The sequence below is a fragment of the Salvelinus alpinus genome, chromosome 35, assembly GCF_045679555.1.
Source record: "Salvelinus alpinus chromosome 35, SLU_Salpinus.1, whole genome shotgun sequence".
Classification (NCBI taxonomy): Eukaryota; Metazoa; Chordata; class Actinopteri; order Salmoniformes; family Salmonidae; genus Salvelinus; species Salvelinus alpinus.
In genome coordinates this window covers 20,131,092-20,153,204 of record NC_092120.1, presented here as the reverse complement: position 1 = coordinate 20,153,204, position 22,113 = coordinate 20,131,092, and the positions used below count along the sequence as shown (strand labels likewise).

Below are 22,113 nucleotides of genomic sequence, written 5' to 3'. Positions count from 1 at the left end.
GATGGTAGATATTTCATTTCGGTGTGCCAGTTCAAGTGCCTGTGATTTGTCGTTGCAGCTGACTCGAGTAGTAAAGCTCTACCGCCATGTACATCATTCGCACAACTCTAACAGTCTCGGCGTCCGTGCTTTAGTTGTACTCAGATCCATCATAGCCCTTTGGAAGATAGCTGATCAGGAATGTAACGCGTCTCTTTGATCATAGAATCGGAACATTTGTCAGTGGATCCAGATCTGGAAGTTCGGTTTGGTTCTCCAAATTGCGTTTTTTTTTTTTTACATTTTACGTTTATGTTTTATTCTAAATGCTGTGATATCCTTCCATCTGAACGTCTTGGTGATCCATTTTGAGTTACTGTCGAGGTCTTTCTCGAACCCAATGATCTGCTCAAACCGGCTCAAACCAACACCTGCCTCGCAGTTGCTCAGGCGTCAGATAAGTGTCACTGTGCATCGGGTTGAACATCCATACTTATAGGAGTTATTTTAGTGACACTGGCCTCCTTGTCCCACGTAAACAACTATGCGGCTCTGACAATAGACCACTGTTGAGGACATATTAGCATGCGGATTCCACTGTTGTTTTTTCCTACACCATTTCGTTCCAGTATAGTGTCTACATTGTTCTTCAGGGAGCGCTGCACTGCATGCCTTGTGCTCCGGGAGCTAGCTAGCATGGTGGCTTCTGTCAGAAGGGGATAAGTTACAGTTAATGCCGTCGATCTCAGCGTCACACCGATGGCCATAGTGTCCGTTCGCACATGTGGAAAACAAATGGAGAAACGTGTGATTTAGCGTGTCAGCGTCGGACATTCAATGACAAATGACTGACCTAGGGATATGAGTACCACCCTGCATCCCACTGCTGGCCTGGCTCTGAAGCTAAGCAGGGTTGTTCCTGGACGGGAGACCAGATGCTGCTGGGAGTGGTGTTGAGGGCCAGTAGGAGGCACTCTTTCCTTATGGTCTAAAAAAATATATTTCCCAATGCCCCAGGGCAGTGATTGGGGACATTGCCCTGTGTAGGGTGCCGTCTTTCGGATGTGACATTAAACAGGTGTTCTGACTCTCTGTGGTCACTAAAGATCCCATGGCACTTATCATAAGAGTAGGGATGTTAACCCCGGTGTCCTGACTAAATTCCCAATCTGGCCCTCATACCATCATGGCCACCTAATCATCCCCAGCCTCCAATTGGCTCATTCATCCCCCCTCCTCTCCCCCTGTAACTATTCCCCATGTCATTGTTGTAAATGAGAATTTGTTCTAGGTCAACTTACCTGGTGAAATGATTCCTGTACAGGAATGTGGAAAGTATGCCATTATCGGGCTTGTGGTGGGGGTTTGGGGAAGGATATGTGTGTGCTATGTTACTTTTATACAGTATTCTAACTGTAAGGAACTTTTGGCTTGGACTGAGGGAGGAGACACTGAAACCGATTTGATAGTACTGTAGGTAATGACCCTTGCTAACAATGTATGGTTTTCCCATGTGCAATAATCTCCTAGCTATGTATTTGATCTGTGTTCTAGATCTATTACAGGGCATGTCACTCAGGATCCCTTCTCTGTTGAGTTTCTCTGGCAGAAAGGGCAGGGTCTTGTCAAAGGGACTCATTGTGCAGGGCCCTTGTGCGCCATGCAGGCCCATAGTCCAATAGATAACCCTTGTTGTTTCTGCGCAGGCCTGGGTGAGGCAGATGTGAACCCGAACAATGGCTGCCCCTCTGAGAAGGCGGCGGCGGTGACTGACTCCACGGGCGCTGAGGGGCCCAACAGCTATGAGGCCAGCACAGCTGATGCTGACGATAGCGCCGTGCCACGCCCCCACCTGGTCCGCCTCTTCTCCCGAGATGCCCCGGGCCGCGAGGACAACACCTTCAAAGACCGCCCTTCTGAATCGGATGAGCTACAGACCATCCAAGAGCACAGCGGAGCGGGATCAGAGTGCGGTTCAGAGGATCAGGATCTAGACTAAGTTTGTTTCTTTGCCCTCCTTTCTCGCTCTTAATACCCCCTTCGCTCTTACCTGAGAGACCGAACCCCACTTACAGAGATACTAGCAGCATTACCCAACCCTAACCACCGACATGGCAACTGCAAGCTCCTCTGGACTGTCTAGCCTGGGAAGGAAAAAGAAGGCCCCTGGCCTTATGGATCAAATTGGGAACTTCTTTGGAGGGGACAAGAAGAGGAAGAGCAAGGTGAGGAAAGGAGAGAGTTTGATTTGTTTCAAAGATACACCTTTAAAGTACCATGGTTCATTTTTGTGTTCAGTCTTCATTTGACGAACTAATGTCTGACTTATGGTTTTGGCAGATTGTGATCTGCAAGAATTTGTCACAAGTTTTTGTTTCAATTTGCTTAGATTTGATGTCGTTTTTCTTTTTTCTTGTGATGTACCAAAGTTTATGACATTCTCCTGAAATGTGCTTATTTGCGAATGAATGGCATTGAAAGCTACATTTAGACACTGGATAACTGATTTGGGTGTGGTTTGAGATTAGTGTAGCGCAAAGAGGCTTTGACTTAAAGTCATTGGAATAATTGTTTTGTGATTGTTAGTACCACAAAAAAATGTAATTTAAAATTGTATATTTTACATTTTATTTCAGTTGGAGCTTCAAAGCATCTGTGCTACTTATATGGTCATAGTTGTGGTACAGTACAAGTGAATGATTGAATTGATCCATTTACGTGTGTGTGTGTGTGCTTTCATTCCAAATATACTGTATGCTTAACTCATAAATATATCTAAAACTGGAGCCATTTTAAAGTTGTGTATCAGGTATTTTTAAGAGAGAGTAATGATTCGGGAGATTTCATGGGGAAAATTGTAAGAAATGTCATATGTCAGCACCCTTACTTGGATGTATTTTGGGAGAGACTGTTATGATTGTTAGGCTACCAATTTACCTGATTTCTGAGTCTTTAGTTGTTTGCCATTTTAACTGTGGATAGTCCATGGTGGGGAACTATAACCTAAATGCCTTGCATGGACCTCCATCGGGTGTGGAGAGTCTTCGACTAGGATTCTCTCACTCCTTTACAAAGACAGCTCTAGCCCATAATATTGTACATAATCCAACATAAATAATATAATATACTATAGAGCAGGAAAACCCATTTATCTCGGCTAATCCTTATCCTATATGGGTTTGTGTAGAATTCAAGATGCTGCATTGTGTAGTCGGAGTTCAGATAATATATGTCATTTAGAGGACGCTTTCATCCAAAGCGATTTACAGTCATGCGTGCATACATTTGAAGTATGGGTGGTCCCGAGAATTGAACCCACTATCCTGGCGTAGCAAGCGCCACCTGGACCCAGATGTGTGTGTGGATAACTGTTGCGGTACAGTGAGAATAGTTGAGCCCACATTGCCTTGTTTGTCTCGCTCTCTATGTGATGTGCTAAATGCTAAATCCCAAAGCCTCTCCTTTGAGCTGGTGACAAGGGATGTAGATAAGTTGATATGGCAACCCAGTGCAGTGCACATTTTCAGTCCGCTTGGCGCTGTTTGTGTATCATTTGTCACCTTTGGAAGCAGAGGAAAGTCTGAAACAAAACGTACTGTATATTTCAACAGTTATGTGTTGAAGTTGGTACAGTGTGTTGAAGAGAGAGTTCAAGTCCAACTCTGTTATGTTGTCCAGCTCTGTTTCACTCTGGGGATTGGCAGTGAGTTCCTCATTGGTTCAGAGAGGAGAATGGTAGTTTCAGATGGTGATCCAATAGGTTGTAGAATGTGGTCTGAACTGTCTCAACAATATGCATTCTCCCAAGCCTTATAACAACTTCAGAGAGGACAAAATCTTTTGACTTTTGCATATTTTAATTAAATCCCAGATCAAAGTAATTTTAGCAGTTTTTGTTTTTCATTTCGGATTATTTGGTTGTGTGCATTGTAGATCAGATTCTTTCACATTTTAAACATCGTTTAAATGTACTGCTAAAACATCTGTCACGAGTGAAAATTTCAGTGTTTTGCCTGTCAAAATTGAATGAACAAAATTATTGTAAAAAGAGGCAGTATTAGCTTTTTGGTTTTATCTATTTTATCTATTTGTTTGAATTTCATTGTCACCTCTTTCTGATCTTTCAGGAAATTGTATGTTGTTTTCTACATCAGAGTAGTGGAGTTGCCTTCAGATGTGTGATAAGTGTTTGTATTTCAAATACATGATCCCTAACTCTCTGTTGCCTAGGGCAGAATATTTTTTTTTCTTTCTGCACTGATCAAAGTTTAAAAAAGGATAAACATATTTTTTTTTAAATATATTAAAAAAAATAATAATAATCTATTATCTTCAAGGTCCAAAGTAGCTGTTAAAAAAAAATCTAATATCAAATCATTTCTGGGTAACAGTCAAGCACCTTTACTGTGATTGTTTTCAATTAAAATGGTCAAAAGAAACAAATTGCTTCTTAGCAAAGAGTAATTTCTCAAGCAAGAATTTAGCTAGGACTATGTTGGGAGTGGTCTGAGTGGGGAGGGGAAAACTAGCTGTTATTGGCAGAGAGTTTTGCAACTCTTTCTTATTGGTCTATTATCTCATTGACTGCCTGGTAATCCCACCAACACAGGCTTACATTTCATGCTGTCTTTTCAAACAGCTCTTACACTAAAAGGGAATTGTCATAATTTTCACAATTTCACAGTATTATTCCAGCCTCATAGTGTGGAAATATACACTGGGTGTACAAAACATTAGGAACACGTCCTTTGGAGGGTGGACTATTCTTGATACACACGGGAAGCTGTGTATCACACCAAACACCAAACCAGTGTGCCTGGAACCTACTACCATACCCCGTTCAAAGGCACTTCACCCTCTGAATGGCACACATACTACAATCCACATCTCAATAGTCTCGAGGCTTAAAAATCCTTATTTAACCTTTTACTGCAGTGGGCTAAATCAGGGTCAGTGTTTCTTGGTAGTCTTAAACAAATCTATTTTGAAACAAAAGTATACACCTCACACACATGGTTATGGGCTTAAAGAAAAAAAGACACCTGTACTATGTCAGATATAGAGTTGGAATGTATTCAATTTTGAGTTTGCATCCCAATATTACACTTTATATACATCACAGAAGACTGAAATATAACAAAACCGTTTGACATAAACACCAGATTTGCAGCTTAATTTAATTTTTTTTATAATAAATTTATAAAAGATTATGAATAACATTTCACCCATGAGGCCACTAGGTAATTTGACTGCAGGAAAGGGCTACTGTTATTGACAGATATGAACGTTCACTGTTCAGCCATGGATCCTTTTACAACCTGGAATTAGCTCTTTCTGTTGTACATTCTTGTCTTGGTTTAACCTTTTATTTTGTATCTTTTCATTAGTTGATTCTGGTTTGAAACTAGTTCATGGGAATCTGCATGGTGACGTCATATTTATTTTAAGAAATTAGAAAGATATCACCAAAAACGAAGACAAAACTGGTTTAACCTCAGGAACTAAAGCCAATTTCTTACCTGTCAAAGCTGATTGGTAATCCGTATTATTCAAAAAGGGGAAGACCTTATTAGACTAATTTGATGGATAAATGAGTGTCTATGTGCAGTCACCATGAAACTGAACTCCATGACAGCAAAATAAGTCAATTTAAGTGCGGGGTCTATTGAGTAACTTTATCAGAACTAGGACCCGATAGCCTGAAGAATGTTAAAAGTACAGTACAACAACAGTTTATGATTCAGAACCCAAAAGGTTCTGCACTCGTCCTTGGCCTGAGTACCAGTCTGTTTGTGCCATCATGCCAAACATGTCAACAAAATGTTTGCGTGACAAGGAGTGGCATGATAGCAGAAGCAGACTGATACCCGAGCTAACTCAACCCCAGAGTCTTGGCCAAAAGCTTCTAAGAGCTGAACTCCTCCCGCCAGCTAGATGGAGCACCGCTCAGGTTCACTGGTGTCTTTTACCCCGACCTGGATCAAATACTATCTAAAATCATTTCAAATGCTTCAGCTGGGCTTGATTGAGCTTGCCTGGCGCAATGGAGCCAATAGAGTAGTCTCAAAAGTGAAAACCCTGCCCATCTGGAACTCAAGGCAGGCTAAAGCAGACGCTAAAAGTATTTTAAGGAGTTCAAATAGTATTTGAACCCAGGTCTTCCTTTACCCTGTCAGGAACTGTGTTTGTGTGTGTGGGAGTCTGTTTGATCCCAGGGTGGATCCATGGATCCTATTCGCTGATCCCTTTTGTAATGCTTTGAGATATCCAACTGATGCTTGTCATTTTGTTTGTATTTCCTGTGAATTGTAATGACCAACATCTGTTCCTAACCTGATCCTGTTCTGAGCGTTTGGATAAATGGCTTGATTAAACTCTCTTAACAACACCCACCCTGCGCAGTGTTTTGTTATGCTTTTGTATTGTTGTTGTTTTTATTACGTAATGTCACTTTTGTTGTGATGTGAATTTCATTAATCTGATGATAGTTAGGGGATTGAATAAATAACTATGTTTAATTGTTACCAGATTTAAATTAATCATGTAACAACTAACTGATTAGGAATTTGGGGCACAACGGAAGAAGTTGTTTAACGAGTTACCATCTCCCGAATTAAACTCAAGAAGAGATATATATATATATATATATATATATATAAGTTATATATCCATAACAGTCACTTATTAATCATTACCTCATCAGTTCTCATTCTGAACAGTCGTTGCTGATTATTCAGTACTACAAAAAGTGGTTTAATCATTTATTTACTAACTAACTAAATAATAACACAGAATATACACTTACATGAGACAAAAGTCCCTAGTAGACTGACCAGATATGATGGCTTGTTACACATATGGAGAGAGGGTGGGGAAAGCGAGAGAGATAAAGGGGACATTTTTCTGGTCTGGTAGGTGAGGTTAAGTTGAGGCAAAGTTCTAATCATTCCCCACATATAGCTAACGCTCCATGCTTTACTGGTCTGGTAGGTGAGGTTATCTTCTGATCTAGTGTTGAGGTTGAGAGTTTCAGCGTTTCCAACCATTTCAACGTGTGGACCATGGTCTCACTTCTTTTGGTCGAGTATGTTACATCTTAGCGAGTCCTTTTAAGCACTCTTGCCAACGGGGGCGTTCCGTCATACTGACACGAACTCTGACCTCACTAGGGGCGTGGCTAGTCACTGTGGATCATTTGGATCATACAGTTTTTAATAACATCACAAAATTAAAAGCAGTATGACATTCGTTTTCTACATCTACTCATTGACCATTTCCCACATTCGGATGTTAGAAATATTTGTTCCAAAGTTCACCTTTTGGACGTTAGAGTTTTTGGCTGGCAGAAGTCTCTTTAGACAAAAGACATTCCAATCCCAATACTAAAGGGTAGAGAGAGAAAGTTCCCCCCTCCAGAGATTTACAGCAGGGTGTGAAGATGACCATCCAGCAGATACCCCTCTCATCTCTGTGGGAGAGAGAGAGAGGCCTGGTTTCTGTCACCCCCCCCCCCACCCCCCCCACCCCCCACCAGTCTGATCTGCCCATTCTGATCCTCAAAGGACAGTCATGACACTTTTAATAACCCTCCTCTGATGCAACACTACGGTGAATGTCCTTCTAACAATTCAGTTTCGATCCAGTCGAGCTTGAGAAGTAACCTCTCATGCTGGGCTGAGGTGGTCAATGCTAGGAATAGCCAATGGGAGAAGCTGGCCTAGTTGAAGAGGGAATGGAATGTACATCATCAAACTATTCCCATTTGTTTTGTCTTTTCACTTCTTAAGTGGATAAGACCACACTGCAGTAACAGCACACTTGTCTAGATGAGGCTGGGAGAAGTGTGGTGTAAGTAGCTTAATTAAGTAGATTAAGGCCATGTAAAATGTGGGCTAATGTCTTGTTTCTTGGATGAAAGAACTAGAAGGTACACCGACATTGACTGATACCCTGGTACCAGATCTGTCTGCGCTTTCTTAGCCAACTTCTATAATTGTCATGCCAAACAGTCTGGCCTCACCTCAATCTCTATATCTGATCATGCTGTCATTGATGGGCACAGTGAGAAGTTAATCATGTTTGGCATGACAGTGACCATAGGATTTGGCCAGACAGCATTAACAGATCTGGGACCAGGTTAATATGCTGAATTCTTTCTTTTGGAAATGCATCTTAGTACTGTCTGCCTCATGACTTTTTTTCAACTGAAAGTTATATTTCAGTCACATTTGTATTTTATGCTTTTTTAAATTGAAAGTATTTTTTGAATTGCTTTTTAATTGAACATCTTGGAAAGCTTATCAAGATACAGTAAATCAGGATAAAACAACAGTGTTTATTTCCTGTTTTCATTTTGTGTTCAGGTTAGCAAAGGGGCAAATAACAGCTATTTTCAAAACCAACCGGAATACAAAATGAAAACAAGAAAGTCTGTCTCACTTTGTCTGTCCCACGTTTTGGAGACCTCTAGTGAAGTATTTTCATGCTACTTCTCATTGAATCCATTAGATGTTCCTCATGGTCAAAAAAAATGAAAGAGTCAAGGAGTCAATGCTACCTTGCTCTTAATTTGTAAATGTGTATATTTGACCAAATCTAAGACATTAATAGTGATAGCCAGAGTCAAGTTAAGTCAAGTGTTCGTACTTGAGAGTGAAACAAGGACAAGAAAAACAACCTGAACTTTCTCTGAGCACTATATTTATTTGACTGTGGTATAGTTGGTGTTTCGTTTGTTTTAGGATCCAGAGTTGATGAGAAATGAGGAGTGTAGAGTATACCTACTATTACCCTACTTTCACCTGGCACTGTAAGACAAGCACTGTCAAATGTCAAGAGCTAGGTCTCACTAGATGTCTGGTCCAGTACCCTGGTATTGGATGGTAAAAGAACCAGTTCAATTATGGTTTACTAGATAGTAGTCCCCAACTTTGTCTTGTTATTTTTCATCAGTGTTAGGGAATGTTCTAGAGCTCCACTGCTTTCTAATATTGCACTTTGTTGTAAACTGTCAACCCCCTGAGGTAGTTGTCCAATTCCTGCTAGCTTCTCTTAAATATTTGGAGAAGTTTCAGCAAAGAGACAACCAAAGAGGTCATCTGGCAAGTACTTCAAAAAGTCTGTCCTCCTGAGACTACGAACTGTTACAGTAGATTTCACTCCAAAGGAGTCAGTCAGTGGCTAGTGGATCTGCAGCCGGTCAGTCTTATTAATCAATCGTCAAGTTGTCACTTATGACACTGACGGACAATCAAATCCAAGTCAAATGTAAAGCTGTGATGGATTTAGGACTATATAATAGCACTATATATACAGTTGTAGTCGGACGTTTACATACACCTTAGCCAAATACATTTAAACTCAGTTTTTCACAATTCCTGACATTTAATCAGTAAAAATTCCCTGTCTTAGGTCAGTTAGCATCACCACTTTATTTTAAGAATGTGAAATGTCAGAATAATACTAGAGAGAATTATTTATTTCAGCTTTTATTTCTTTCATCACATTCCCAGTGGGTCAGAAGTTTACATACACTCAATTAGTATTTGGTAGCATTGCCTTTAAATTGTTTAACTTGGATCAAACGTTGTGGGTAGCCTTCCACAAGCTTCCAACAATAATTTGGGTGAATTTTGGCCCATTCCTCCTGATAGAGCTGGTGTAACTGAGTCAGGTTTGTAGGCCTCCTTGCTCACACAAGCTTTTTCAGTTCTACCCACAAATTGTCGATAGGATTGAGGTCAGGGCTTTGTGATGGCCACTCCAATACCTTGACTTTGTTGTCCTTAAGACATTTTGCCACAACTTTAGAAGTATGCTTGGAGTCATTGTCCATTTGGAAGACCAAGCTTTAACTTCCTGACTGATGTCTTGAGATGTGGCTTCAATATATCCACAGAATTTTCCATCCTCATGATGCCATCTATTTTGTGAAGTGCACCAGTCCCTCCTGCAGCAAAGCACACCCACAACATGATGCTGCCACCCCTGTGCTTCATGGTTGGGATGGTATTCTTCGGCTTGCAAGCCTCCCCCTTTTTCCACCAAACATAAGAATGGTAATTATGGCCAAACAGTTCTATTTTTGTTTCATCAGACCAGAAGACATTTCTCCAAAAAGTACAATCTTTGTCCCCAGTTGCAAACCGTAGTCTGGCTTTTTTATTGCGGTTTTGGAGCAGTGTCTTCTTCCTTGCTGAGCGGCCTTTCAGGTTATGTCGATATAGGACTTTTGTACCTGTTTCCTCCAGCATCTTCACAAGGTCCTTTGCTGTTGTTCTGGGATTGATTTGCATTTTTCAAATCAAAGTACATTCATCTCTAGGAGATGGAACGCGTCTCCTTCCTGAGCGGTATGATGGCTGCGTGGTCCCATGGTGTTTATACTTGCGTACTATTGTTTGTACAGATGAACGTGGTACCTTCAGGCATTTGTAAATTGCTGCCAAGGATGAACCAGACTTGTGGAGGTCTACAATTTTTTTCCTGAGGTCTTGGCTGATTTCTTTTGATTTTCCCATGATGTCGAGCAAAGAGGCACTGAGTTTGAAGGTAGGCCTTGAAATACATCCACAGATACACCTTCAATTGACTCAAATTATGTCAATTAGCCTATCAGAAGCCTCTAAAGCCATGACATCATTTTCTGGAATTCTCCAAGCTGTTTAAAGGCACAGTCAACTTCTGACCCACCTGAATTGTGATATACTGAATTAGAAGTGAAATAATCTGTCTGTAAACAATTGTTGGAAAAATGAATTGTGTCATGCACAAAGTAGATGTCCTAACCGACTTGCCAAAACTATAGTTTGTTAACAAGAAATTTGTGGAGTGGTTGAAAAACGAGTTTTAATGACTCCAACCTACGTGTATGCAAACTTCCGACTTCAACTGTACATCATTTTAATGTAGGGTGCATGGATGTTTCACCTATTGTGGGTAAGATCTGTTTATTTGTCAGTGGGCAGTTTGTAATTTGTGTGTGTCCACAATGACTCACACACTGTCCCAATAGGATAGGATGTAGTGATCACTACGTGGCCCTCATATCCTCCTGCTCCTTAGTAAATAATACATTATTACAACTCATTTATTCCAGAATAAATGATTGACCGTGATCCATTTCTGAAGGAGTCGGGGCGTCCAGGTTTGACCTCCAGCACCTCTGAGGAGAGAAGTTTGACAGTAATTAAATCCTCAGGGAGGAGGTGTCCTATGAGTCCTGAATACTGTCTCTACCTGGGTCTAGGTGACCTTGTTCTTCACTGCAGGAAACTTTTGGTCACTATGACATTAACATGACGGTGTGATCTGGTGTCATATCCATTCATGACTGCACTTCTAACTTGTGGCTGTTGTCATGATAGAGGTAACTGATTTAATACCTCTGGATAACAGGCTCTATGTCAGAGGTGAAACGACACTGACGTGTTAATGGGATAGTGAAGTGTCAAATGAAGAGCAGCTCGCTGAGTTTAGAGAATGTTGAACGGGCGTCCATTGTTGTGTAAATCCAATCATGTATGTTGAGGAGGAAACGGGATTTGCAGCTTTATGGAAGTTGGATGACAGTGTGGTGCGTTTGTATTGTTTTTCGTTCCCGCTGTGGAACGAGCACAGCTACTTTGTGAAGTCTGAATTGTGGCCAAATAACGATGCGCTCCGTGCCTGGAACACACACTTACCTCTCGTACTCTTCAAACATCAAACAGAGAGAGGAGACCGTTCCCCCCCTCCCTGCGCAATAATCCCCCGCTCGGCTCTATCCTGAAAGGACCCTCCTTGAGTCAGAATAGCGTTGTCCTTTGAACACTCTTCTTGTGTTTTGGTAATACTATACTGACAACGTTCAGTGCAACATGTTTCAGTGAAGGACATGTGAAGTTCATAACTGAATATTGTGATCCTTCTTTACAAATAAATCAAAACGGATTCTAAATTCAGGATTACTCAATGTAAAATAAGGTAAAGTAGGTGTTAAAAATATATATATTTTATCAGAACTATTGCCTGATTCACTGATGCATTTTGAATGACCTTTTACTCCTGGCACAGGAGGCTGCTGAGGGGAGGACAGCTAATAATAATGGCCGGAACAGAGCAAATGGAATGGCATCGAACACCTGGAAACCATGTGTTTGATGTATTTCATACCATTCCAATGATTTCACGCCAGTCATTACCACCAGCCTGTTCTCCCCAATTAAAGAGCCACCAACCTCCTGTGACTCCTAGAGTCATAAAAATTACACAGAACAATACTTTCCGAAAATTCTGAATCAGCTAAAATGTAGAAGGTTTTCTCAAGCTGCCAACATGATGTAACATACAATACTGTATAATTGTTGGTCTAGTTGCATTATCTGAAGACAACGCATGGGTGTGAAGGTACAGACAAACCCGAGGCAACACTGAAATCACCACTGAGCACCACTCTCTCTCTCTTCACATCTATTCCTCTTTTACTAACTCCTTGCCTGTCTTACCCCTGTCTTTCAATGTCTCTCTCGCTCTACTTCTCTCCCTCCACTCTCTGACTTTCTCTCCCTAACTCTTTCTCTCAGGCTGCTCAACCTCTGGAACTGTATTTAGTGGGAACATGACTGGAACTTCTGATGTGTGTTGTACCTAACTTTGATGTAATTCCTAATCAACTGTGGACAGGGTTCTGCAATGGCAATCAGTAATGAACCCCTAGGTCTGCATCCCAAATGACACCCTATTCCCTATATATTACACTACTGTTGATGGGCCCTGGTCAAAAGTAGTGCACTATATGGGGAACAGGGTGCCATTTGGTACGTGCCCCTGTTGTCTCCATCTTGGTGACAGAGCTGCTGGGACACAGAAAGGATAACCGTTGAGTCATCCAGTCGCAGCTGTGAGACAGATCAGTTCTTCACAACAACCACAAGCGGTGGAATTAAATCACCTGTACCAGCTCCAGCACAAACCCAGCGAGCACTTTTTTGATTGAAAATAACTTATTTTCCACTTGTTTTCGACATCCATGCTACCTGGCTGTTCTACTGAGCGTCATCTGTATTCATAAATGTGTTGGATATTATCTTCCACTTCCAATAGAATGCGCCTCTTAGTTTGATAGATTCTAAATGACCTCTGGTCCTCCGGGTTAGATGCCTATTTATTGGAGAGGATAATGCTCATAAGAACAAACACATTTTCTATGTTAATGTGTTTCTTTCCTGAGGTCATTGTCTGCATGAGTCTGCATCCAACCATCCATCCATATATGGGCAGAAAAGACAGTGAATGAGATTCAATTGGAACCACTAATGAGTGTATTATATTGTGAATGATGTACAGGGGTGAAAGTTTGCCCTCTCATTTTGGTAAAGTTCTCTCATAGGGATAATCACAGGGATTCAGTGAGAGCCTCAGCCTCTCCACTCTCTTCACTTACTGACATTAATGGGGTTATAAAGGTCCCCTTGCTCTCACGCCACAAAATACCACAGAGAGAGAGGCACTCATTAGGATGAAATGGGTTTCGCTATATCAAAGGATGTTATTCACAAACATATCCCTAAATAGCCGACCGGGAATAATCGGGGTTATTATTGAGAAAAGGACAATGAATCTTTTCAGAATCACACAATTTTAATTAAGGTCCCAGTTGTGTGCGCCTGGAAAGTACACGTTGAAGCATATTGTGAGAAAAAAGGGGGGATGCTGTTTATTCAAGTTCAAGAGAACGAGACATAGAGCTAATTTTGCATTCATCCCTATCCAATCCCCCGAAGATGTATCTGTCTGAAGTACAACTTAATTGCATTGATCTCTACTTAACTTCCCCTTCAACAGCATTTAGTGTTGATATTTATCACACTTTGCAAAAGATCCAAAACTTTCTCCTACTGACTTTATTCATTTGTTTATAATTCCTTCATCCAGTTAGTTTTGAATGACTTATTTTCAGTTTGAATGAGTTTTGGATGGGCGATATCTGTGTACACATTTACATTACATATTACATTTACATTTAAGTCATTTAGCAGACGCTCTTATCCAGAGCGACTTACAAATTGGTGCATTCACCTTATGATATCCAGTGGAACAACCACTTTACAATAGTGCATCTAACTCTTTTAAGGGGGGGGGGGGTTAGAAGGATTACTTTATCCTATCCTAGGTATTCCTTAAAGAGGTGGGGTTTCAGGTGTCTCCGGAAGGTGGTGATTGACTCCGCTGACCTGGCGTCGTGAGGGAGTTTGTTCCACCATTGGGGTGCCAGAGCAGCGAACAGTTTTGACTGGGCTGAGCGGGAACTGTACTTCCTCAGAGGTAGGGAGGCGAGCAGGCCAGAGGTGGATGAACGCAGTGCCCTTGTTTGGGTGTAGGGCCTGATCAGAGCCTGAAGGTACGGGGGTGCCGTTCCCCTCACAGCTCCGTAGGCAAGCACCATGGTCTTGTAGCGGATGCGAGCTTCAACTGGAAGCCAGTGGAGAGAGCGGAGGAGCGGGGTGACGTGAGAGAACTTGGGAAAGTTGAACACCAGACGGGCTGCGGCGTTCTGGATGAGTTGTAGGGGTTTAATGGCACAGGCAGGGAGCCCAGCCAACAGCGAGTTGCAGTAATCCAGACAGGAGATGACAAGTGCCTGGATTAGGACCTGCGCCGCTTCCTGCGTGAGGCAGGGTCGTACTCTGCGAATGTTGTAGAGCATGAACCTACAGGAACGGGTCACCGCCTTGATGTTAGTTGAGAACGACAGGGTGTTGTCCAGGATCACGCCAAGGTTCTTAGCACTCTGGGAGGAGGACACAATGGAGTTGTCAACCGTGATGGCGAGATCATGGAACGGGCAGTCCTTCCCCGGGAGGAAGAGCAGCTCCGTCTTGCCGAGGTTCAGCTTGAGGTGGTGATCCGTCATCCACACTGATATGTCTGCCAGACATGCAGAGATGCGATTCACCACCTGGTTATCAGAGGGGGGAAAGGAGAAGATTAATTGTGTGTCGTCTGCATAGCAATGATAGGATACACCTACGTGAGTCTGCTGTGATTGACTCGGAGAGCTTATCTCAGGTCCTCTGTGATGTAAGAGCTCCCCAGGTAGTCCATCCAGTTGAAGAAGAAGTCGTTCCACAGCCCCAGAAAATGTGCTTCCAGCATCCCTGGTGTTTGGCAATATGCCACCAGCTGTTTCCAATGGTAACACCTTTCAGGAGCTGGAGAGTGGAACCAGAGTACAGCCTGGTCTGGTTCAGGTAGCACACTTTATTGTTAGGTTGTGTTGGGCTATATGTATTCCCGCTGTGCCTTTATAATGTTCTTCCATCCCTCCCCCCTTTCCTTCTTCCATCCCTCCCTCCATTCCTTCTTCCATCCCTCCCTCCATTCCTTCTTCCATCCCTCCCCCCTTTCCTTTTTCCATCCCGCCCTCCTTTCCTTCTTCCATCTCTCCCTCCTTTTCTTTTTCCATCCCGCCCTCCTTTCCTTCTTCCATCCCTCCCTCCTTTCCTTCTTCCATCCCGCCCTCCTTTCCTTCTTCCATCCCTCCCTCCATTTCCTCCAGGGTTCTTTCCGTGGCCTGTCCTCTCCTGTCAGACCTGCCAAGGCAGCCCCTAAGGGTGGGGAGAACGCTGTTGTGCGCCTCTTCAGAACGATCGTGAGTCACCCCATTTGCATAGTTTGCCTGCTACTGTTGATGTTTGACTTGATGATAAGAGGGCGGCAGGTGGTCTACCAGTTAAGAGCAGGTAGCCTAGCGGTTAAGAGCAGGTAGCCTAGCGGTTAAGAGCAGGTAGCCTACCGGTTAAGAGCGGGTAGCCTAGTGGTTAAGAGCAGGTAGCCTAGCGGTTAAGAGCAGGTAGCCTAGCGGTTAAGAACAGGTAGCCTACCGGTTAAGAGCAGGTAGCCTACCGGTTAAGAGCAGGTAGCCTAGCGGTTAAGAGCAGGTAGCCTAGCAGTAGAAATAACTTTAGGCCAGTAAACGAAAGGTCACTGGTTCAAATCCCTGAGCCAACTAGATGGAAAATCAGTTGATGTGCCCTTGAGCAAGGCACTTAACCCTAATGGATCCTGTAAGTCGCTCTGGATAAGAGTGTCTGCTAAAGGACTAAAATGTAATGAGAAATACCCTCATCTATTGTATTTCTAAAAGTCTGTGTCACTCTCTCCCCTCAGGTGTCCCCTGCCCCTCCTAAGTCTAGGGTGAGTCCCATTTACCTTACTCTTTGTCAATATTGTCCAATTGAGGAGTTGAAGGTTCTTTTAGTCTTTGGATGGGATTGTGTATTTTGTCTTTGTTAACATGTGATGTCACTGAACGTATGTCACTGAGTCTGTGCTCTCTCTGGTGACGCGAGCATCTGCCTTACTCTGCTATGCTCTACCCTGGATGTGGACTCATCTCTTCTTTGCTGCACTGCCTTTGCTCTGAGTGATTAACTTTCCTCCCCTCACCCCTGTGTCTCACCCCTGTCTATTCCCTGTCTCTGTCTCTTACGTGTCCTTGTCCAGTGGACGGCAATGACTGCGAAACTAGGCCAGGTACGTGGTTAAACGCTACAGCTAAAGAAAACGAGGAGAAAAATCCCCGGTCGTTCTTTAAAACAGTATATTCTGTAGCCATTTTAAGACTTGAGAGCTTCTTGTAATCCAAGCATACATGCATAACACCCTCATCAGTTTTTCTATTTTATTAAATCATGTTTTGAGTGGTTTGGTTTGGCAAGCTCTCCGCCTCCGGCTCAATTGAATATCCAGTTCTTTACTTGCTGAAGTCGTTTTTCCCTTTCGGTATGATAACCAGCAACTTAATCCTGCTTTTTCTTATTCGCCCTGCTGAATTTGAAGTCTTGGCCCCTGTTGGCCCCTGTGCGAGCGTGCATGCACGTGTGTGAGCGTGCATGCACGTGTGTGTGTGTGTGTGTGTGTGTGTGTGTGTGTGTGTGTGTGTGTGTGTGTGTGTGTGTGTGTGTGTGTGTGTGTGTGTGTGTGTGTGTGTGTGTGTGTGTGTGTGTGTGTGTGTGTGTGTGTGTGTGTGTGTGTGTGTGTGTGCGTGCGTGCGCACATGCGTCTGTGTGTCTCTGTATGTCTCTGTGTGTGTGTGTCAGTGGTGGCTGTTGAGGGGAGGACGGCTCCTCTGGAATGGATTCCCTGGAGTTGTACATAGAAACCACGTTTGATACCATTCCATCGACTCCATTCCAGCCATCATTATGAGCCGTCCTCCCCTCAGAAGCCTCCACTGGTGTGTATGAGTGCGTGGTGTGAGTGTGTGTGTGTGTGTTGTGGATGTTATGAGTCACACATAACAGCTAACATTGTCTGGGGGGGGGGGGGGGGGGGGGTCATCCCTTATAACAGAGTGATAAGGGATGATCTTTAAATAACACTTTGAAGTGTTCCTCCCCAACATTTCATTCATCCTCGTGCATGTTTACCGGAGTTCTGCGTGAACGGTTCCCAGTCTAAATCCCCCCCTGTGAGAGTCAGAGCAGCCACAGCTCAACTGTTACCGAGATGGAATTTCAAATGTTTGATTTAGAAAAGTGCTTAAGTGAAGCACTTCCACTTGACTCGGATTGATTTTTGCTCCACTGCTTCGATGCCGCCACGAATGAGCCACTTTTTGATCTAGGCTAGACTAGTTCAAAACTGTATGTGCAATGTCACTCCGTGATAAGAGTCACTGACTCAATAGCCATCTTTTCTATAACCTCGTCACCGGCTGGCTTTCAGTTGAGCCTGGGGACGACGCTGTTGCTTCTATTGTTTTCATGCAACATGATATTATCATTCTTGAAACAACCATGCAATACCCCACGTAAGATATGTACACATGATGCCGCTTTTTAGCCATTAGTAAATCATTTAGATGAACACACAGAGAGATGAGCTGGCAAAAGCACACACTGACTGGGCCACCATGTAAGGTGACGACAACAATGTCTCCCGGTGTCTTACCTCACCCCTGCTCTCTTCCAGGGGTCTCAGAAGACAACAGGATCCGCTAAGGCGAAGAAGGCCGGTGCAGGAGACAGCGGAACCCTGTCCAAGATCTTCAAAATGGTAAAGGAAAACGAAACCCATTTTTAAAGGGACAAAAACGCTCTGATCTGTCTTTGACATTTGTGTCCCTGTCTTTGACATTAACATAAAAAGGGAATATCCAATTATATAATTCCCTTTGTATGTTATTGAAACGAATTCCCGAATGTGCACTTGATTAAACCGGTGGGGTCTTTCTTTCTCTTGTATTCCTCCCTTCTGTCTCTCTCTCTTTCTTTCACCTCAGTGATGATACCCACCATTCAGTGAGTAGCTAATGAGTCATGGGCGGCAATATATACTTACTCTTACTTGCTATGAATTTATTAAACGTTGATAGGCTAAGGTGACACCTTCCACTGCCTATCACACCACCAGCAGAATAACTGCACCTTGAGACAGCCTCTAGACAGTGATAATTACAGTGTCTGGCTGATGCTTTAAGCTTCATGCATTAAAGAGTGCAGTTTGATGTCAAAGGTAACGCTATTTTTGGCTTGATGCGGACACGCAGCACCTAACATAATTGGCAGCTTACTTGCAGGCAGTGATCTTGCACCTGTGGGCCTACACCTGGCTGTGAAATAAAGGGCTTCGAAACCAGCTTTAGGGATAGTAGTCTTGCTTACTCTTAATGGCTGTTCTAAGACCTGTGCTAACTGCAATGGGAGATGCTTAGCAATTACAATTGTGGCGTGTGGTAGCTTTGCTCACTTCGCCGATGGCTTACGCGGCTGCAAACACACCGTCAGGTAAGCCAAGCTGTTATGGAAGCAGTGCCTTTCATTCTTTCTACAACTAGGACATTGCGCTTTTAATTAGATTGACCATCTGGTTCATGCATGTGTGTACCAAGTACACTGTATATGATACTGGGATGTAATACTACACAGACAGACTTATACAAGAGGTCTTTCTCCGACACAGTAGGCTACACATAAAGGCAAGGCAGACACACTTATATACACTTGAGTGAATACTTAATGACATTTAGAGGAGCAGCATACTACCCCGGTGTGTTCATCTCAAACAAATGACTGAGGTGTTTGAACAGAGAGTATACCATTAATATAGATATTTTTTACTACAGTCTCTACTGTATCTTTCTCTATCTCTCTCTCTTGGTCTCCACCTCTGTCTGTCTCTCCTTCTCTTACGCTCTCCGCTTATCTTTCTCACCTCTCACTCTGCCAGTAGACTCACTTTCTCCTCTGAGTAGTGACTCGGAGAGCCCCTGCACTCTGAGAGGCTGTTGTTTGTTTGTTTGTCTCTCCTTGCGTCATCCATGGCATGGTGAATGCTAATCTCTAGGACATGCTCTGGAGGTCTCTGGCAGTTTTAATTATCCAGTCTGGCCCAAGCTTCAGATACAGTTATTTAATTAGGCAGAATAGGCACTGGGAGCTTATGTTACCGTAGGTACAGTCAGTGCACTCACAATGATTAGCAAGGCAACCAAGCACAGTCATCTCCCTCCTACCATACAGGGGCCTACTTTTAAAAATGTTTAGAGAGTCTGTATATATCCACATGCTCCCTGCATAGGTGTCTTTGCTAGCTGGACTATGATGCATTATGAAACTAAAAGATGAAGACGATCAAATCTACAAATGTGTGGGTAAATAGTACACCAATCTTCTCTTGCTAATAGCTTGTTTCCCCACAATCTCTCTGCCTAATTGGCGCTAAGCTAAAGCCACCATCTCTAGCGCTTCTGATTACCGTTTTGTTTCATCATTATCTGGGGACGGACTTTTATTTCACGTTTTCCATTCTCCAGTTCTGTTACCGCATTCTAATTAGTTTGTTTTTCGAACCGATAATGATTTGAAACTCAAATTGCTGTAAGAATGGCTCAGAGCCTGGCACGTTTCCTCTGATCTCCTTTTGTTTCAGGAGATTTAAAAGGCTTTGTACGTTATGGATTATATTCATTCCAATAGTTCTCCCTAAAGAATTTGCTCATTTGTATAATCTTTGTTCCGTTCCAATCCTCCCCACTTTCTCCCGCTTTTATATCCCCACGAGAAAATGCACAATCTATTCTTAGGGATTGAGCTTGGTGAACACAGTACAACACATCATTGATCAGTTTTGGCAACAACATGCAAATTAGTACTGGGAGATGTTTCTTTTAAGGGCATAGCCGAGAATTCACAAAATAAACAATTATGATCATACTGTAGGCCTAGAACTCACCCACCTATTCGAACAAAACAATTGTACACAATGCTCAAGGCCACGTAGACTGTACGTCAATATACAGCTGGACATTTGTGTCCTATTTAGCAGGTCCTTTTAGTGAAGCATCGTTAGCGAATGACAAAAACAGTCCATTTCCTGATGATTATTTTGTCTCTCACTCTCTTGCAGGGCGCAAGCCGGACTGGGTCTCTACCCAAAAAATGAGGTCCCCTTTCAAGAGCACAAAGGCAGAAGTCAAGAAAAGGGACACACGTGGGGGAAAACAAAGAAGATAAAACAACGGATCTTTGTCGACTCACACACACCTCTCCCTGCTTTTCTAACCCTTTCATTTTATAACTCAAATGCCTCCGCCACCGCACCTGGCTGGTAGATATAGCGACACAATCTGTGCACCCCGCCTCTGCTTCTCCCTCCCGCCTCTCCTGTGCAACCGTCTTGGATGTGAACTGTTGCCGAAGTCATCGGACCCCCTCTTACAGCCTAAAGGACCCCTGTCGTAGCTCTACAGTACCTGTGTCTTCATTTCTATTTCTCTGTCTGTATAGAGTCGTCTAACAATGCTGGCTAGCTGGACCAGACCTGGCTGAAGTAGCTTAGGTCCAACTGACCTGGCCCTGACCGCTTGTGGTTGTGAAAGTGTGACCAGGTCTGGTTCTGGTTCAGAAACGAGTGATTCTCTGTCTTGTCATGCTTGTCTTTGTCATTTCCCCCCAAACCCCCACACACTCTCCCATTTCTGTACAACCTGACATGAATTCCTAGCTAAGCATTGTCTTACTCAGCTTGCATGGGTTGTTGTGATGGCCAGTTGGTCATGTGTTTGTACGTCTACCCTCCTGTATGATCAGTGTACGTGTCCTGTCTTAAGTGTTGCTGTCCTTCCATGTTTTTACATTAGGGTCTATGGCTGGCTGTGATCTTCGGTGGTAAAATGACATCGAGCTACTGAAAGTTGTTAACCTACTAAAAGTCTCTGTCTGTAGTATCCACTGAATTGTAGAAATCAATGGATGATGTTATCATTTCTAATGTTGTTTTCATTTGTTTTTCAGTACATGTAGATTGATTAAGACACTAATGTGTATGGTATTGGGAGTTTCCCCATTCAGATATAACGGACATTTGTCTAAAGTGCAGTTTTGACCGTTGAAAAGCAGACAGACTGCTCTGAAACCAAACTCACGCTGGACCTGCTACAAGCATGGCATTTCCAATGGCAGGACAGATTCAGACCCTTTCCCCCCATTAGTGTAGTCTCCTCTGTCTTAAGCATCTCTTGCTTCATATATCTATCGAAGCGCTGCACAAAATATGAATACAAAACAGCTAGCTAAACAATACCATTTCTGACTGCCAAAAACAATGTGCTGTGTTTACTCTGTGTGGATATTAAAACACCAACACTGTCATAAAGGTGCTCGTTATTTAACCGTGTAAAAGCATAAATGTTATTAAAAAAAAGATGACGATGGATATAGAGGAGCGTGGAGTTTGTTGACCAAGGTACGAGCGATGAGTTGCATGATCTGCTTATTACTGCCACTGTACTGTCCAATATCCTCACACCAGTCTTTCCTCCATTTGTTTAAAAAACAAACGTGTGTAATCTGTAGTATACTCTGCCTGCCCCCCCCCTGTCACCCCTCCCCCTCCCCCTGTCTTGATGTGCGCGCTCGTTTTGTATGGGTCCTGTGAATGAATGTAAATGAAACTCTTGAGACCCTCATTGTTGTACCGGTAATAAAAAGATGTACGACCAGCCACTTAATAACTTGAAAAAAATAAAGGAATTAAAAATCATTAAATCGTTATGGGTCTCTGGTTGTGTTGTTTGATAGAAGTTTAAAAAGTAGTGTACACACATGCAGTAACTTGCAGAATCCATCTTTGTTTAGGTCAGGTCATTGT

General features: G+C 42.9%; 2 protein-coding genes across 9 annotated transcripts in view; both read left to right on the top strand.

The window, feature by feature from the left end:
• Positions 1–2,076, top strand: part of LOC139564276 (myelin basic protein-like) — a 49,060-nt gene extending 46,984 nt beyond the window's left edge. The window contains exon 4 of the mRNA XM_071383660.1: positions 1,686–2,076. Coding sequence (XP_071239761.1) covers positions 1,686–1,978 — 293 coding nt within the window. The 3' untranslated portion in view covers positions 1,979–2,076. The remainder of the gene's footprint in view (positions 1–1,685) is intronic.
• Positions 1,870–22,016, top strand: LOC139564277 (myelin basic protein-like). 8 transcript variants are annotated; one of them, XM_071383664.1, is made up of 7 exons: positions 1,870–2,204; positions 15,518–15,610; positions 16,129–16,155; positions 16,465–16,494; positions 17,935–18,018; positions 18,245–18,263; positions 20,371–22,016. In XM_071383664.1, exons 1-6 carry the CDS (start codon positions 2,091–2,093, stop codon positions 18,245–18,247), a joined length of 351 nt encoding a protein of 116 aa, XP_071239765.1. In that variant the 5' UTR covers positions 1,870–2,090; the 3' UTR covers positions 18,248–18,263; positions 20,371–22,016. The 8 variants fall into 8 exon arrangements, with proteins under 8 accessions (XP_071239765.1, XP_071239762.1, XP_071239763.1 ...); XM_071383666.1 differs by having other exon boundaries at positions 1,903–2,204; positions 17,944–18,018; XM_071383661.1 differs by lacking the exon at positions 18,245–18,263.
• The last annotated feature ends 97 nt before the right edge of the window (positions 22,017–22,113 follow it).

What these genes read in the sequence shown, in the direction of transcription:
- LOC139564277 (XM_071383661.1), top strand. Translation starts at nt 2,091, where the DNA reads ATGGCAACTGCAAGCTCCTCTGGACTGTCTAGCCTGGGAAGGAAAAAG. An exon ending in ACAAGAAGAGGAAGAGCAAG is followed by an intron (nt 2,205 to 15,517) that starts GTGAGGAAAGGA and finishes CATTTCCTCCAG; the next exon opens with GGTTCTTTCCGTGGCCTGTC. An exon ending in CTGCCCCTCCTAAGTCTAGG is followed by an intron (nt 16,156 to 16,464) that starts GTGAGTCCCATT and finishes GTCCTTGTCCAG; the next exon opens with TGGACGGCAATGACTGCGAA.